This window comes from Alligator mississippiensis, chromosome 3, assembly GCF_030867095.1.
Source record: "Alligator mississippiensis isolate rAllMis1 chromosome 3, rAllMis1, whole genome shotgun sequence".
NCBI lineage: Eukaryota > Metazoa > Chordata > Crocodylia > Alligatoridae > Alligator > Alligator mississippiensis.
In genome coordinates this window covers 157722744-157738111 of record NC_081826.1, presented here as the reverse complement: position 1 = coordinate 157738111, position 15368 = coordinate 157722744, and the positions used below count along the sequence as shown (strand labels likewise).

The window sequence follows — 15368 nt, the reverse complement described above, 5'->3', positions numbered from 1 at the left end:
TATATGTTTGTGTATGTACATATGTGTATGTATGTGTATGTATATACGTGTGTGTGTATGTCTGTAAGTGTGTGTATGTATGTGTGTGTGTTTGTGTTTGTATGTGTCTTTATGTGTGTATGTATGTGTGTGTGTATGTATGTATGTATGTGTATGTATGTATATGTATATCTGTGTGTGTGTTTGTATGTATATCTGTGTATGTATGTATATGTATATCTGTGTGTGTATGTGTGTGTGTGTGTGTTTGTATGTATATCTGTGTGTGTATGTATATGTATATCTGTGTGTGTATGTGTGTGTGTGTGTTTGTATGTATATCTGTGTGTGTATGTATATGTATATCTGTGTGTGTATGTGTGTGTGTGTGTTTGTATGTATATCTGTGTGTGTATGTATATGTATATCTGTGTGTGTATGTGTGTGTGTGTGTTTGTATGTATATCTGTGTGTGTATGTGTGTGTGTGTGTTTGTATGTATATCTGTGTGTGTGTATGTATGTATGTGTATGTATATCTGTGTATGTATGTGTATGTATATCTGTGTGTGTGTATGTATGTATGTGTATGTATATCTGTGTATGTATGTGTATGTATATCTGTGTGTGTGTATATCTGTGTATGTATGTATATGTATATCTGTGTGTGTGTATGTATGTATATGTATATCTGTGTGTATATGTATATCTGTGTGTTTGTGTGTATGTATGTGTGTGTATGTGTATGTATATCTGTATGTATGTATATGTATATCTGTTTGTGTATGTGTGTGTATGTATATCTGTTTGTGTATGTGTGTGTATGTATATCTGTTTGTGTATGTGTGTGTATGTATATCTGTGTATGTATGTATATCTGTGTGTGTATGTATGTGTGTGTATATCTGTATATGTGTGTATATGTATATCTGTGTGTGTATGTGTGTGTGTGTATGTATATCTGTGTATGTATGTATATGTATATCTGTGTGTGTATGTGTGTGTGTGTATGTATATCTGTGTGTGTGTGTATGTATATCTGTGTGTGTGTGTATATCTGTGTGTGTATGTATATGTATATCTGTGTGTGTATGTGTGTGTGTGTATGTATATCTGTGTGTGTATGTATATGTATATCTGTGTGTGTATGTGTGTGTGTGTATGTATATCTGTGTGTGTATGTATATGTATATCTGTGTGTGTATGTGTGTGTGTGTATGTATATCTGTGTGTGTATGTATATGTATATCTGTGTGTGTATGTGTGTGTGTGTATGTATATCTGTGTGTGTATGTATATGTATATCTGTGTGTGTATGTGTGTGTGTATGTATATCTGTGTGTGTATGTGTGTGTGTATGTATATCTGTGTATGTATGTATATGTATATCTGTGTGTGTGTATGTATATCTGTGTGTGTGTATGTGTGTGTGTGTTTGTATATCTGTGTATGTATGTATATGTATATCTGTGTGTGTGTGTGTGTGTATGTATATCTGTGTGTGTGTGTGTATGTATATCTGTGTATGTATGTATATGTATATCTGTGTGTGTATGTATTTGTGTGTATGTATGTATATGTATATCTGTGTGTGTATGTGTGTGTATATCTGTGTGTGTATGTGTGTGTGTGTGTGTATATCTGTGTGTGTATGTGTATGTATATATGTGTTTGTATGTGTATGTGTGTATGTGTATGTATATATGTGTTTGTGTATGTGTATATATGTATATCTGTGTATGTATGTATATGTATAGCTGTGTGTGTATGTATGTATATATGTGTGGGGGGGCAGATTGAGGCCCCCATGGTGAGGGAGTGTGGCTGCGGGAAGGGCTACGCTGCTGGAGCGGGGCAGGGTGGGGGATGGAGCTGCAGGTTGGGTAGGGGGTGGGTGGCTTTTTCTGCTGCACGTACCCCTGAGGGAGGCATGGTGGGGCATGTGCCCCCCAGATCTGTGTCTGGGGTGAGGGTAGGCTACGTGCTTGGAACCAGAGGCTGAGCCAGGCTCTTTCTAGTGGGGGGTGGGGGGGGGGGCCTGGGCCTGGGCCTGGGCCTGGGCCTGGGCCTTGACCTGGACTGCACTCCGGTTGGCAGAGGCGGGATGGGTGGTGGCACAGCAGTGCGGGGAGGGGAGCTATGGGTGGGGTGCTACAGAGAATTTTGGGTTGGATGTAGCTCCCACCCTGTAATCCCCCCTCCCAGTGTTGCTGTCACCTACTCTGCCCACCTTGAATGTAGCCCGGGTCCCGCCCCCCACTGGGAAGAGTCTAGTGCAGCCTCCAGCCCCAACTGTACAGTGGCAGCCCACCCTTGTGCCGCGCACAGATCCGGGGGCACATGCCCATCATGCCTCCCCCAGGAGTGTGCACACCAGTGGGAACCGCCCCCTTCCTCCATGCCCCCTGTGTCTCCCAGATGAGCCGGGGCTCTGTCCCAAGCCCTTTCCCTGCCCCTCTTCGTCCCTCACCATGGGGTCCTTGATCTGCCTGCCCCTTCTCTCCCCCACGCTCCTTTTCCCCCCACAGACTTACCAGCCGGATGCTGCTCTCCAAGCTGCCAGGCTGTAGATCAGCTATTGAATCAGTATCAGCCCAAAAAATCTTTATTGGTGCACTCCTAGTATCAGTTGAACATGTTTTATTGATCTGTTTACAACTTTAAAGCAATTTGGAGGTCTACTAGTGCTTCAGTTATAACAAAATAAATTTTAAATACATATATATTGTGATTTCTTTTTTTTTATCATAGAAAATCAGAGCTCTCCCTGCCCCCTTCACTTACCAGAACACGGGTCCAGCTGTGGCTGTCCCTCCACCCGCGTTTTGTGGTGCTGAGCAGCCCTGATATGCCGGTGGTCTATAATGCCTATGCCATTGCTCCTCACTCCCAAACCACAACCACCCCAGTCCTGTTGGTGCCCCTCACTCTTAGGAAACAGCCCCCTGGTCCCTGCTGGTGCCCATCACTCTCCACCCACAGTCTATTGACCCTGCCAGTGTCCCTTACTCCCCACCCTCAGCCCTCTAGCCCTGCCAGTGCCCTTCACTTGCAACCTGTAGCCTCCTGGCCCCACATCCTGCCAGAGGGATCCCCCAGCTGCCACGTTTATGGGGCCAGGGCCAGGGCCCACAGCCCTCCCCCCCCCACTCCCTGCCCCCAGCAGCACCTGAGCCCAGCTGCTGCCCTACGGGAGGCGGTAGCTGCTGTAGCTGGAGTGGAGCCTGGAGGCCCAGCTCCCTCTCCCCTGTAGGTGGCACAGCCAGAACGGAGCTTGTGGTGGGGTGAGGATGTGGGCTGCCTGCTGTGGGCTCAGGGCTCCCTGCCCTGCTGTCCTCCCCTGAGGGCCTCTGCAGTCCAGTGGATGGGACCCAACATGAGAGGGCAGAGCAGGGTGGGTAGGCTTGGTGCTGCCACCAGGAGCCCTGTGCCATCTGCGCTGCCATGCTGAGCTGCCTCCCCCCAGGACCTCTGCAGCTCAGTGGGCAGGACCTGGTACAGGAGGACAGAGTGGGGCAGGCAGGCTTTGTGCCACCATTGGGAGCCCCACACCAGCGGTGCTAACATGGTGAGATGTCCCTGCTCAGCAGCAGCAGGGCCAGCAGTGCAAAGTTGTTCCCCCTGCTGCTGCCAGGTGGGCAGGGGGCGTCTCACCATGTCAGCATGGCTATTGTTCTTGGACTTTGTTCCAAGAGTATTGTAGCATGCAGGACACTGAGTTGGTACTGCAACAAGATGACTTTTTCTCTTTAGCCTGGTAGGGTTTTATAAGGCATTTGTAGTGTTTATTCATTTTTAATTAGGCTGGAAACTTAACAGATTTGTTCACCAGCAGGTAGTGTCTGAAAAGATGGAATTTGAGATTGAGATATAGTATTGCCAACCCTAGGCATTCAGGTCAGGACCCATAATATTATGAAAGCAGCATAAAATAATGACATTAAAAATAATAAACATAGGGTTCTTTTTATTTGCCTTCTGGCTGGCTTTTAAGCTGCTAGGATTCATACGTTTAAACTAGAAAGGCTTGAGTGGGGCAAGGGAGGCTGCTGAGATTATGAAAGCTGAAATTTCACACAAGCACATGATTCCAGGAGCTGTGACTTCAAAAAGAATACTGACTTTTGGGAGATTCATGAAATAATTGCAAGAGTTGGCGAGTGGGTGAGAAGCTGCTGTTAACCTCTGTACTTCTCTCCTTTAGGCTGGCCATCTCCAGCTCATCCCTTCCTTCAAAACAACCTCCCTCTTATGAGTCTTGCACTCTATTTTTCCCTTCATTTTTTATGTAGCTTTTGCAGATTTTATGGTTTCAGCTGGCCAACATGTGAGGCTCAGACAACATCCCTGTTGCCAGCAAACTTCTTGGAAAATCCTGAGGAAAATCCAGACCAAGCAGCGCACTTATTGTAACCAGTCAGAATATTTGGTCATTTGGAGTGCCATTATACAAGAATTGTTTTGAGATTATGCAAATCCCTTTGCTTTGGCTAATAAAGCCATCACCCACGGATCCAATCTGAGCACAGGGAATTACATCATATAGAGAAAAAAAGAGCTGCAAAAATAAAAACCTGTAAACGATTGTGCAGCACTCTGGCTGAGACCTTTCTGTTTCAGACACTCTTTGTAAAACCAAATAGTTCTTGTTACGGTGGAAATTGTCACTCGAAGGACTTTACACTGCAGCCATATGTGGGCCCTTTTCTTTGAGATGGTTTAATTAGTAAGAAAATTCCACAAATCCTGTAGTTTGCTGGTTACTCATCTGTATTGCCTACAGTACTTTTCCCTCCTTAAACATATTTTTTGGTTAAATTTGGGGGCAGGAGGGGGAAAAGTATAATTAATATAATTTTTATTTAATCTTTTTGAATTAAAATATAGCTTATGATCCATGCAGGGACTTGGAGAGAATTAAAACATAAGAAGCCTGCTTTCTTTTATGCAGTCATTCTTGCAGCCAAAAGAAATGCTCTATAATGCTAAACCGTCATCACTTCCCTTCACTATAAAGCCACTCTAATGCTCTCAGAACAGCCACGGTACCTTCTATTCTTTTATGCTGATGAATCTGATTAGAATAAAATAACCTCCTGTTAATCATAAATATCTCCCTGGAAATAATCTGCTCAAATAGAGAAAATCCCGCTCGGAGGCATTTTCCCTAAGCTGCCAAGGTGGACTCCTTAGCTTCTGTGATAGCCTGTATGAGACTGCAGTTCTCTCATCAGTTTCATAATGCTCAGAATGCTTCCATTTACATCACTGTGTGCAGTGCAGGGCAGCCGGCTGCCAGGAAATTTGAAACTATTTTGATTCCCGTTGACTAGAACAGCAGCAATTGAATTAGCTTGTATCATTATAGATAAACTGATGATCGGTGCATTTTCATTGACCAATGGGTAACTGCTGGAGCTTCAGTAACCTCTGTGAGTAGGAAGCCTGTTCAAGCAACTATATCTATTTATCTCGCTCGCTAATAGGGAGAGATGCACACATTTTTTCTTAATGTTCCTGTAAAAAATGTCTTTCTGTATGTGTAATGTGGGGTGTTTTTTGCTTCCTAGCCTTTCCTTTATTGTGCCAGGAGCAAGCTCCTATGGTGGATTGCAATTCAACAGTTATTTATCCTATGATATCTGTGCCAGTGCTGATTAAGTAATAGATTGTTTAAATCTCTAGTCATCAGAAAGGTGCCAGCTGCTGTCAGGCTATATTTGCCCAGTGTCTCAGCTTTCTGTGCAGGCACCTCTTCTCATTATAGCTGAGAGCCTTTTTTTTTTTAGTATATTTTGCTTGATCACAAGAAGCAACCATAAATGGAAAGTAGAAATTGATGTTACCTGAAAAAATGTGTCTTCTTTGCATTTGCTTTTCAGCTCGCCTTGGGCAGGTCCCGAAATTTTGCGTTTCCTTTTCCAGCCCTGTTTGTAATGCAGTCATATTGGGGGATGGGGGCTTGACAGGATATGCGGGTTGCTGTAGCAAGACATGATGCTGTGGTGGTGGATGGGAATAAGGGAGGAGTCTCTCTTAAAGAGCTAAAGTTCCTTTAGATATTACTACCTGAAATAAGGGTATGGGCTCTGCTGGCAGCGGCTTGTGTTTTTTTAAGAACAGGTGGGTATGCTGGTAGCCTTCCAGCATATTTTACTGCAGGGAATGGAGACCAGGGTAAAATGAATGTGGGAGCCTGATGCTGTTGGACTTATCGGCATTGGTTATAGCTTTGATTCATTTTCCACGTGCTTGCTTTATTAGCTGTTCATATTGACACTAACCGGAGGTGTTGTATTTTCCGTCTCTCCCTGGGACTCTATTAATGGGCTAGAGACCTATGTGTACCAGTGCCTGTTGCAGCCTTGTGGTGCTGTAAATGGCCTTGAATGTGAACTTTACAATGGCAGACTGGTATGATCAGGAGTTGATGTACATGAGAATAGAGCCCTTACTCTCTACTGCAGGCTTGTGCTTTTTTTCTTTTTTTTTTCTTAAACATGAACCTCCTTAATAGCATGTTTATATTCCTTCACATTCCAGATGGAGAGAGAGAGAGACAGACAGACGGACAGAGTATTAATTACTCTAGGCCTCACAGAGTTGTGATATTGGTCACTCAAAGGTTTAACATGGAAAATAAAAAACATTAGAAACTTGATGTGAATTGTTTTTTGCTCTACTTAACCAGCTACCCTGACAGATCTGGTTTGTGGGGAAGCCCAATGGCTGGGCCCTGTGTCCATTACCAGAAGGCTGAGGTCAGCGTTGTTTCCTTGGGATTATTTTGGAAGCAAAATAGCTGTTGAGTTTGGCATATCCCACCTGTGGGCAATCCTGGGTTTAGGTTTGAAGCCTACCCATGAACTGTGTTTTACTTGTGGAAATCTCACAAGGCAAAGCTCAGTATGTCTCCTGCTAAGCATTTCAGAAACATATCAGCTACTCATAAAACAGGAGAGTTGCTCAATCTGTTCTTGAGCGTTAAAAAGCTGGCTTGCCCATTAGATGCATTTTAGGTAGACAGTTGAAGTAAGGGACTCTTAATAAGCAGTCCTTTCTTTAAATAATCTAGCTTAGCTGTGTGTGGTGAGTTACGGGTTAGTGAGTGCTATTGTTTAGGAGTAAGTCAGCCACCACGCAGTGGGGACTTTGAGTCTCCTTTTGATCTCTTGTAAATCTGAAGTCCTCTGCTGAAGTTCAACAGCTAGCCAAACAGGTGGTTTGACATTGGTCTACTTTTTAAAATTCTTTGTGATCTTTTTCAAAGTCAGGTGGGTCTGTAGTTCCCCAGGTGCTCCTAGGGAAGTGGTAGTACTTAAAAAGGAAGTTGTGTATATTGAATAACTGACATATGGGTTTTTACATGGGGAAGCAGAAGTAATCAGAATATACCTATTTGCTGCATCCAGAATAGGAAACCCTGTTGTTTCTAGTTGCGGTGGGGCTAAATGACCATTATACTGAAAACCAAGCTGTGAAATTGGACCTCAGTGCAAAGCACTCTGAGTTTGTCTAGCTTGGCCTCTGAGAGGGGCTTCATTTTTGAAATCTGAGTGTATTTCTAGATCTGGTCCCTATGCACAGTTCAGACTAGGTGGGGACATGAAGACAAGAGATGCTTTGATTTTGGAGCTGGGTCCGTTTCCAGGTTTAAAACATAGAATGTTTAAATAAAGATTGCTACAACTAGGGTCTAAAATGTGCCTCTGCTTTTCTTTAGAATAACCAAGTAACTGCTTGGGGCCAGATTGTTCTGTAAGTGCTTAGCAACCACAGATGGGGTTGGAGTTCTCTAAAAAGCCTTGTCAGTCCTCACTGATGCACCTAACTGAAGTGGCCAGATAGTCATAATTGTAGCATCCAGAAGCTCTTGTCAAGAACAGCTGATTTAGTGTTATCTGAGAACAATGGGAGCTACTGGGTGCTGAGCTCTTTTGAAAATTTGGCCTTCAGTTTTCTCAATTGCCTTTTTTCATCAACTTGAAAAACAAGGCTGAAAAAACAGTTTTTTGTATGGCGCTAAATTGATTTTTTTTAAATAGAAGGTTGTGAAGTATACTATTATACTTCCCTGTATTGCTGCAGTTTGAACTTAAATTCTACAAGTTTTTAAGGATGTTGTAGAGGCAGAAAATTTCATGGTTCTTTAGTTACTTTATAATTAGCTAAGGGGAGGCTTTTGGCATTGCCAGTTTTGTCTGTCTGTCTTTGTGGGGTGTGTGGGATGTAACCAGCTGTGTTCCATGCATGAGAAGATGTAAAACTAGAAAACAGCAATAAAATTACAGATAGGCTGGGCACATCTAAACGTGCACTTTAATACACAGTAGCCTATTCTACTATCCATTAAAGTGGCACATAAAAACCTGTGCTAATATGCTAATGCACAGTAGAACAGGCTACTGCACATTGAGTCACCTAGAAAGCATGTGTTTGCTCTACTGTGCATTAGCGCAGCCTAATGTGCATTTATTTAGTACCTTATATTGGAGGTACTAAATTTAACACACATTAGGAAAAGCACATTAGTGCACACGTAGATGCGCCCACTGTGTCTTGATATGAAACCTCCAAATACTGGCTTTCTTTGATTCTTATATCTAGTGTGCATCTCAGAGTATTCATGGGCCTTTGGGACCCTGCTGATGTCCAGCAAACATTTTTGGCATTCCTGACTTAGCCATGCTAACTTCCAAAGTATGCTGCTCCAAAACTCAGATGTAAGAAAGGCCAGGTTTGAAATAACTAAAGTGCAAGAGCATGCAGAAGTGAACTATACAGAGCAGTGTTTCTCTGCAGTGTGGTGAGGGGGAGCTTAACAGAGGCCGTTAGTCTGTCATGAGAACATTGGGAAAGGAGAGAATATCTTTCACAAACAGACAAAACAAATTCTCTTTCTTCTTTATAGGTGGCCATGGAGGTAGCACTCTGCTCCCACAGACCGTCATCAATGAATTTCCAGAGTATGGGACAATGGAGCAGCAAGGTGTGGAAGCACTGAAGTCTTCGTGTGAGCTTCAAGCAGAGGCTGTAACGTGCAGTCCAGGGAGGTGGGAAGGGGAAACATTGCCTTGCAAATCTTGTCCCAAGAATGGCACTTACGAAGATGAGTCAAGATCTTGCACTGAGACATTGCAGCAGTCCTCTGAAGAAGAAACTTTGCAACCTGATGAGACACAGACTGAAATGATGAGAAGTTCTCAAGGGCTGGAAACTGCAAAGGAACCAAAGGGAGTGAAAACTACTCTTGGTTCAGAGAGACAAATGGAAAAAGAAAGGAATATTGGCAGCCAAAACTTACAGACAGCCAGAGAACTGGTTTCAGCAGTCCAAGAAAAACCCTCAGACATGCCTCCTCTGTCTGAAGTAACAGCTGAGGAAGAATTATATTTGATCACAGAGAACGATTTGGCTTTAGTGTTGGGAAGAGAAAAGCGGTCGGAGTCCTTTCAAATTATCAGTAATAAAACGGGGGAGGAACACGAAGTGCAGGAGTCCGGCTGTGGTAGACCATCCCTGATGAACCTGCAAGCAGACCGCAGAGTAGAAGGCACTGTTGGCATTCTTGGGGAGGGTTGGGTTGATTTTGAGAAGGAGTTTTCAGCATACGAGCCAGGTGAAAAGCAAGTAGGTCCTGAGAGGAGGATATCGAAAGAGGCAGCTGCGAGCAAGCATGTAGAATTTCGAGGGGTGGAGATCTTATGGTTGCAGAAAGCAGAAGGGCAGCAGGGCATGAAACATTCAGTCCTAGAGGCTAACGCACCCTCACAAAAAACTGTGTGTGTGGAAAGTAAGCCATTTTCCATAGAACCAAGCTACCCTTTTCCATCCATGGTCTCCTCAGGGCATGTCACGTTGCCTGAGGAGGTTTGGAATGAAGCCTGGAAAGATGTGAAACCAGGAACTGGTTCTGAGGCTGTTTCTCCTACTTTGCTGGCCAAAGGTGAGGAAGATGAAGTCTTTATGAAGGAAAAGAAGAAACATGCTGAAGAGAGGATCCCCAGGTCTGACAGCGGCAAGGAAAGGTAAGTTGGCTTTTGAGGACAGAAGCTGCCTTCCTTTGTGAGCTGCTAATTTGTAAATGACCCATCGTGTTCTGTGCCTCCCTTCTAAAATATTCTGGACATGGCAATAGTGACAGTAGTGACAGTGCACAGTTAATGTGTTCTTGAGATTTGCATGTAAAGCAGGACTAAAATTCCTCCGTTCCACACTTCTAATATTTGAATTTCACCTCCAAATCTGTCTGAAAATCTTGAAAAAACCCTTGTGTCATTTGCTTTTTCAGAAGAAAGACAATACTAAATAATTGCATGAGCACTGTTGCGTCCCCAAAAACTGTCCTTATTAAATAGGAACATTTAGGGTCTTGCTACCTCCATGTCCTGTCAGAAAACTGCTAGAGCTGCTATTCAGAGCACAAAACCTTGAGAGCCACTTGATGCATCACAGATTATTTAAAGGGATATATTCTTTTATATATTATCAGAGGATAATTTCATTGCATTTTAGTAAAATCATTATTTAAATTGTGTCCTGTTGTCCTCACGTTTGTTGTATTTGCATAGTAAATATAGGGCCCCATCATCAAGGTGCTTGTTGACTAGGAACAGGCATTGAATTTGTCATGGGGCAAGTTGTGCCTGTGTTTTTCCCCAAACAGAAAAGTCCCAGGATTGCCATGTACACACATCACCCTTTCGGTCAGGCTTCAGTGAGTGGCTGAATGCATTGCTGCATTTCTGCCGTGAATCCATGATGCAGTCATCATAGAATCATAGAAGTAGGGTTGGAAGGGACCTTGTAGATCTTCAAGTCCGACCCCCTGCCTGGGCAGGAGGGAAACTGGGCTCAAGTGACCCCAGTCAGGTAGGCATCGAGCCGCTTCTTAAAGACCCCCAGGGTAGGAGCCAGCACCACTTCCCTTGAAAGTTGGTTCCAGATCCTAGCCGCCCTAACTGTGAAGTAGTTCCTACGGATGTCTAATCTAAACCTACTCTTCAACAACTTGTGGCTGTTATTCCTTGTTATCCCGGGGGGCGCTAGGGGAAACAAGGTCTCCCTCAAACCCTTCTGGTTCCCCCTAGTGAGTTTGTAGACAGTCACCAGGTTCCCCCTCAGTCTTCTCTTGTGAAGGCTGAACAGGTTCAGGTCCCGTAGCCTCTCACTGTAGGGTCTGCCCTGCTGTCCCTGGATCATGCGGGTGGCCCTCCTCTGGACCCTCTCAATGTTGTCCACATCCCTCTTGAAGTGGGGTGCCCAGAACTGGACACAGTACTCCAGCTGTGGCCTGACCAGTGTCGCGTAGAGGGGGAGGATCACCTCCTTGGACCTACTTGAGATGCACCTGTGGATGCACGATAGGGTCCGGTTAGCCCTGCCGACCGTGACCTTGCATTGTCGGCCCATGTTCATCTTGGAGTCAGTGATGACTCCAAGATCCCTTTCTGCCTCTGTGCTCTCAAGAAGGGAGTTTCCCATCTTATAAGTGTGCTGCTGGTTACTACTGCCCAAGTGCAGCACCCTGCACTTGTCCGTATTGAAACGCATCCTGTTCTTGTTAGCCCACCCCTGCAACCTATCCAGGTCTTTCTGCAGTCTTTCCCTCCCTACTAGCGTGCCCACCTCACCCCAAATTTTGGTATCATCAGCAAATTTGAACAGGTTGCTTTTCACTCCGTTGTCCAAATCACTGATAAAGAAATTGAACAGTGCGGGCCCAAGGACTGAGCCCTGGGGGACTCCGCTGCCCACTTCCCCCCAGGTTGAATATGACCCGTCCACCACCACCCTCTGAGTACGACCCTTCAGCCAATTTGCAATCCATTTGACTGTGTAGGCATCGATGCCACAGTTGCCTAGTTTTTTAATGAGGATGGGGTGGGAGACAGTGTCAAAGGCCTTGCTGAAGTCCAGAAAGACTACATCCACGGTGACACCTGCATCCAATGCTTTTGTGACCTGATCATAAAAGGCAATCAGGTTGGTCTGACATGACCTGCCCCTAATGAAACCATGCTGGTTGCCCTTGAGCATCATCCCCGATGCCGGCCCATCACAGATGTGCTCCTTGATGATCTTCTCAAAGAGTTTCCCCAGGATTGAGGTAAGACTGACGGGCCTATAGTTGCCTGGGTCCTCCCTCCTCCTTTTCTTAAAGATGGGGACCACATTGGCTATCTTCCAATCATCTGGCACCTGGCCCGAGCGCCCCGAGCGCTCGTAAAGCTGTGCCGGGGCCCAGCAATAACCCCTGCTAGCTCCCTCAACACCCTGGGGTGGAGAGCAGTCCTTAGACAATTGTTCAGATGCATTTTATAATGTCCTGGGAGAAACTATTGGCATGTCTTATCCCGTGAACCTTTTTAGGGTTTGTCCTGTTACAATGGACAGAGATGTCTGAATGATTGTACTTTGCCCCAGGATAAAATGGTTTCTCCTGGGAGTAATGCAATTGTTTTTTGTAGCCTCATGCACACACAGTTTTAAAACACTGGCTGATTTTGAAAGGCTGACATTAAAGGTAGTCCCCTTATTACTTGGGATCCTCTTCATTTTGCCAAGAGTAGCTATTGGAACTACTGAGGTCTTGCCAACTCTAGTGACTGTTCACAAATCTTAAACTATTGGGCATGTTTCCAAAAGCTTCAAACCTTGGGGTTGTGTGATTGTGTGTGAATCCCAGCTTTTATTTTCTAATGCAAACTGTATGTCTCTAACCCCTTGGGTTGTGGAGGAAAGTTTAAAACTGTGACTCAGGTGCACTGTAAAGATTCAGAAATCACAAAGTAAATAATAACAACCTCCATTGTATTATGTTTTCAAATTCTCCTGATTTTTGAACTAAACTCACAATTTTGGGTGATGGGCAAGGGAAGGGGAAGCAGGAAGTAAGGGAGAGCTCTCTCATAATTGTTGAACCCTGAGGTTACATTTGGCAATCTGCTTTTGTTTTTGGATACTTCTAGGTTGGCTCCCCAGCTAGAGGCAAAATATCAGTTGCGGGAGGGAAAAAGAAGGACTTTTAAAATGCTCTGCTCTGTGGTGTGGGGAGTTTTTTGGTGAGAATTTCCTAAGCATCTCTAGGCAGGCTATGGAAAACAGCGTTGGGGTAGCTTCTGGGACAGAGGTACAGTACTGGGACAGTAGGGCTTTGGAGGGCTGGGGTCAGGGCAACAGGCTGTATAGTGAGGGGAACAGGTTTGTGACAGGTGAGGTCCTGGTAGAGTAGAGGGCAGGTCACTGGCTGTGTTCAAAACCTTTGGCATTGAGAAGGCTCTGCTTGGTGGCTTCTTCAGCTCTTGGACACATTTGGTAGTGACTCCAAGGAAGTCCATTATCTCCCTACAGTAGCATCATGGCATCAGTAGCCCCTGGTGGTGGTGCTGCTGCTGCTGTAATGCAGTGATGAACATAGGAGTGTACCTGCCCTGACAACCTCTGCCCTGTCCTAGAGTGCCCAGCCAGCCATGTTCCCTGGCTCTACTAGCCAAGCACTTTACCAAATGCCTGGTTCCCTGTTAAGCAGCAATGCCCTGGGAAGCTGAGGAGCAATGCCCTGGGAAGCTGAGGAGACATGGGCATGTACACTCAGAGGCAATAGGAAGAGTGGGAATGGGGGCTAGGAACTGGGGTTGTTGGGTGAGGGGAGCAAAAGTAAATGTCTGGTTGTGCTTTTGTCATTTGGTATCCTGTCACCGTGCTGCTCATCGACTGCCTTTATAAACCACTACAGCTTCTCTTCTACCACCTGACAGCCCACATCTCTTCCTCATCCTCTGTTGCCAGGACACCAACACAAACAGTGCTTAGGTTTGGATTCTGTCATTTCTGCACGCAAAACCACTTCCAAATTTAGAGCAGTTGCAAACTGTGTTTCCCAAATGCAGTAGAAAGTTACTCCCTCTGGCCAGCATTACTCCCTCACTCATGCTCACAAATACACACACGCTTGCAGAAGGGGTGCGGTTTCTGAAAGCCATGTCAGTCAGCTCGGTGTATTAGCATGTATGATACAAATAGGCCTAGTAGTAGGGCTTGGGAAGAAGGACCAGGACAGTAGCAGTGAAGGGTCCTTGGGTGTAGCTGCTAAGCTGCTCCTTTGAGTCCCCTGTGATAGGTGATTTAGAGGCAGAAGAGCTTTGTGTTCAATTTGGTTTGTTTCCTAGAAGACTGAGGGTAACATTTTCTCAGAAACCAAAGACCTATTTTAAAACGTGCCTCGGGCTAAGTTTCTGACTCTTGATTTTCTTCACTTTGGAAGTTATTGCCTCCCGAGAACCTGAAGTAAGGCTGCACATTAGAAGATGAAGACCCAAACTGTCTTACTTCGGTTGCCATCCGTTTCTTAAGTACTTCATCCAGCTTTGAAAAAGATTGTAGCTCTGAGAGGGGGGGAGGTCCTAAACCTTGGTCTGGACATGTGTCAAATAGCAGAGCATGTTACACCTTCATCTTGGTGCTCCTTTTGCTGTATGATTAGTGCTGTCTTCTCTAGAATGCATTAATTTGCCATGCTACTTTTGCATTAGCTTTCATCTCTGACCCCCAAATCTGCGCTGTGATTATGTGGGGATCTGAGCAAGTCCAGCAGGCACGATCAGGACCTTAGGTTATTTGCAAAGTTTCTTATCCACTCAAATTTGCCATGTGTCGCTTAGGTGCTGAGAGAGAACAGCTAGACTCTTATGCAGGTTAGCCAATGTTATTTCTTCACAAATATTGTTTTTTCTTTTACTCAGAACAGCCTTCTGGCCTCCCCCTCTGCCCAAAGTATAGTTTGTCAGTGAGAGAGATTGTGTCAGTTCTGCACCGCAGCACAGCAGTGATGACCAGTATATCCTGTCCTCCTAACTGGAATTACGGGACGTTCGGTCCCTTTTTTACATGTGTGACTTTAACAGAGAATGCAAAGCAGATTTACTCTATAGTTCATAGAGAACACAAATTAAAGCAGCTGTTTTTGGTTAATTCCTAGGATCATGGAGGAGGTAGACGCAGCCATGGGAGGATATGAAGATGTCCTTGGACAAAGGCATGCAGAAGCCTCGACTGATGTGTACAGCTCACAGTTTGAAAACATTCTAGACAATGCGTCTTTATATTATAGCGCAGAATCACTGGAGACGTTATACTCTGAGCCCGATAGCTACTTTAGCTTTGAAATGCCACTCACTCCAATGATCCAGCAACGTATGAAGGAAGGCAGTCAGTTTTTAGAAAGGACTTCAGCTTCAGGGCAGCAAGATGCCTTTAAGCTTCCCACAGATGGTGAGAGTAAGAGTCATTGTGGAGGAATCTCCAATGGCTTCAGGGAAGTAAGTGGCACACTCTTCAAAGGAGACGTCACCGAGGTTACTCATCTGGAAAGGTAAACAGTTTGAACTG

At 44.8% G+C, this 15368-nt stretch overlaps 1 protein-coding gene across 3 annotated transcripts in view; it reads left to right on the top strand.

The window, feature by feature from the left end:
• The window catches only part of PSD3 (pleckstrin and Sec7 domain containing 3), a 178920-nt gene that overhangs the window by 41900 nt on the left and 121652 nt on the right, over positions 1 to 15368 (top strand). For 2 of the 3 annotated variants that reach the window (XM_014596132.3, XM_059724582.1), the window contains exons 3-4: positions 8890 to 10006; positions 14959 to 15351. In XM_014596132.3, the coding sequence (XP_014451618.2) occupies positions 8890 to 10006; positions 14959 to 15351 (1510 nt within the window). The remainder of the gene's footprint in view (positions 1 to 8889; positions 10007 to 14958; positions 15352 to 15368) is intronic. The other variant, XM_019490691.2, reaches the window with a different exon arrangement.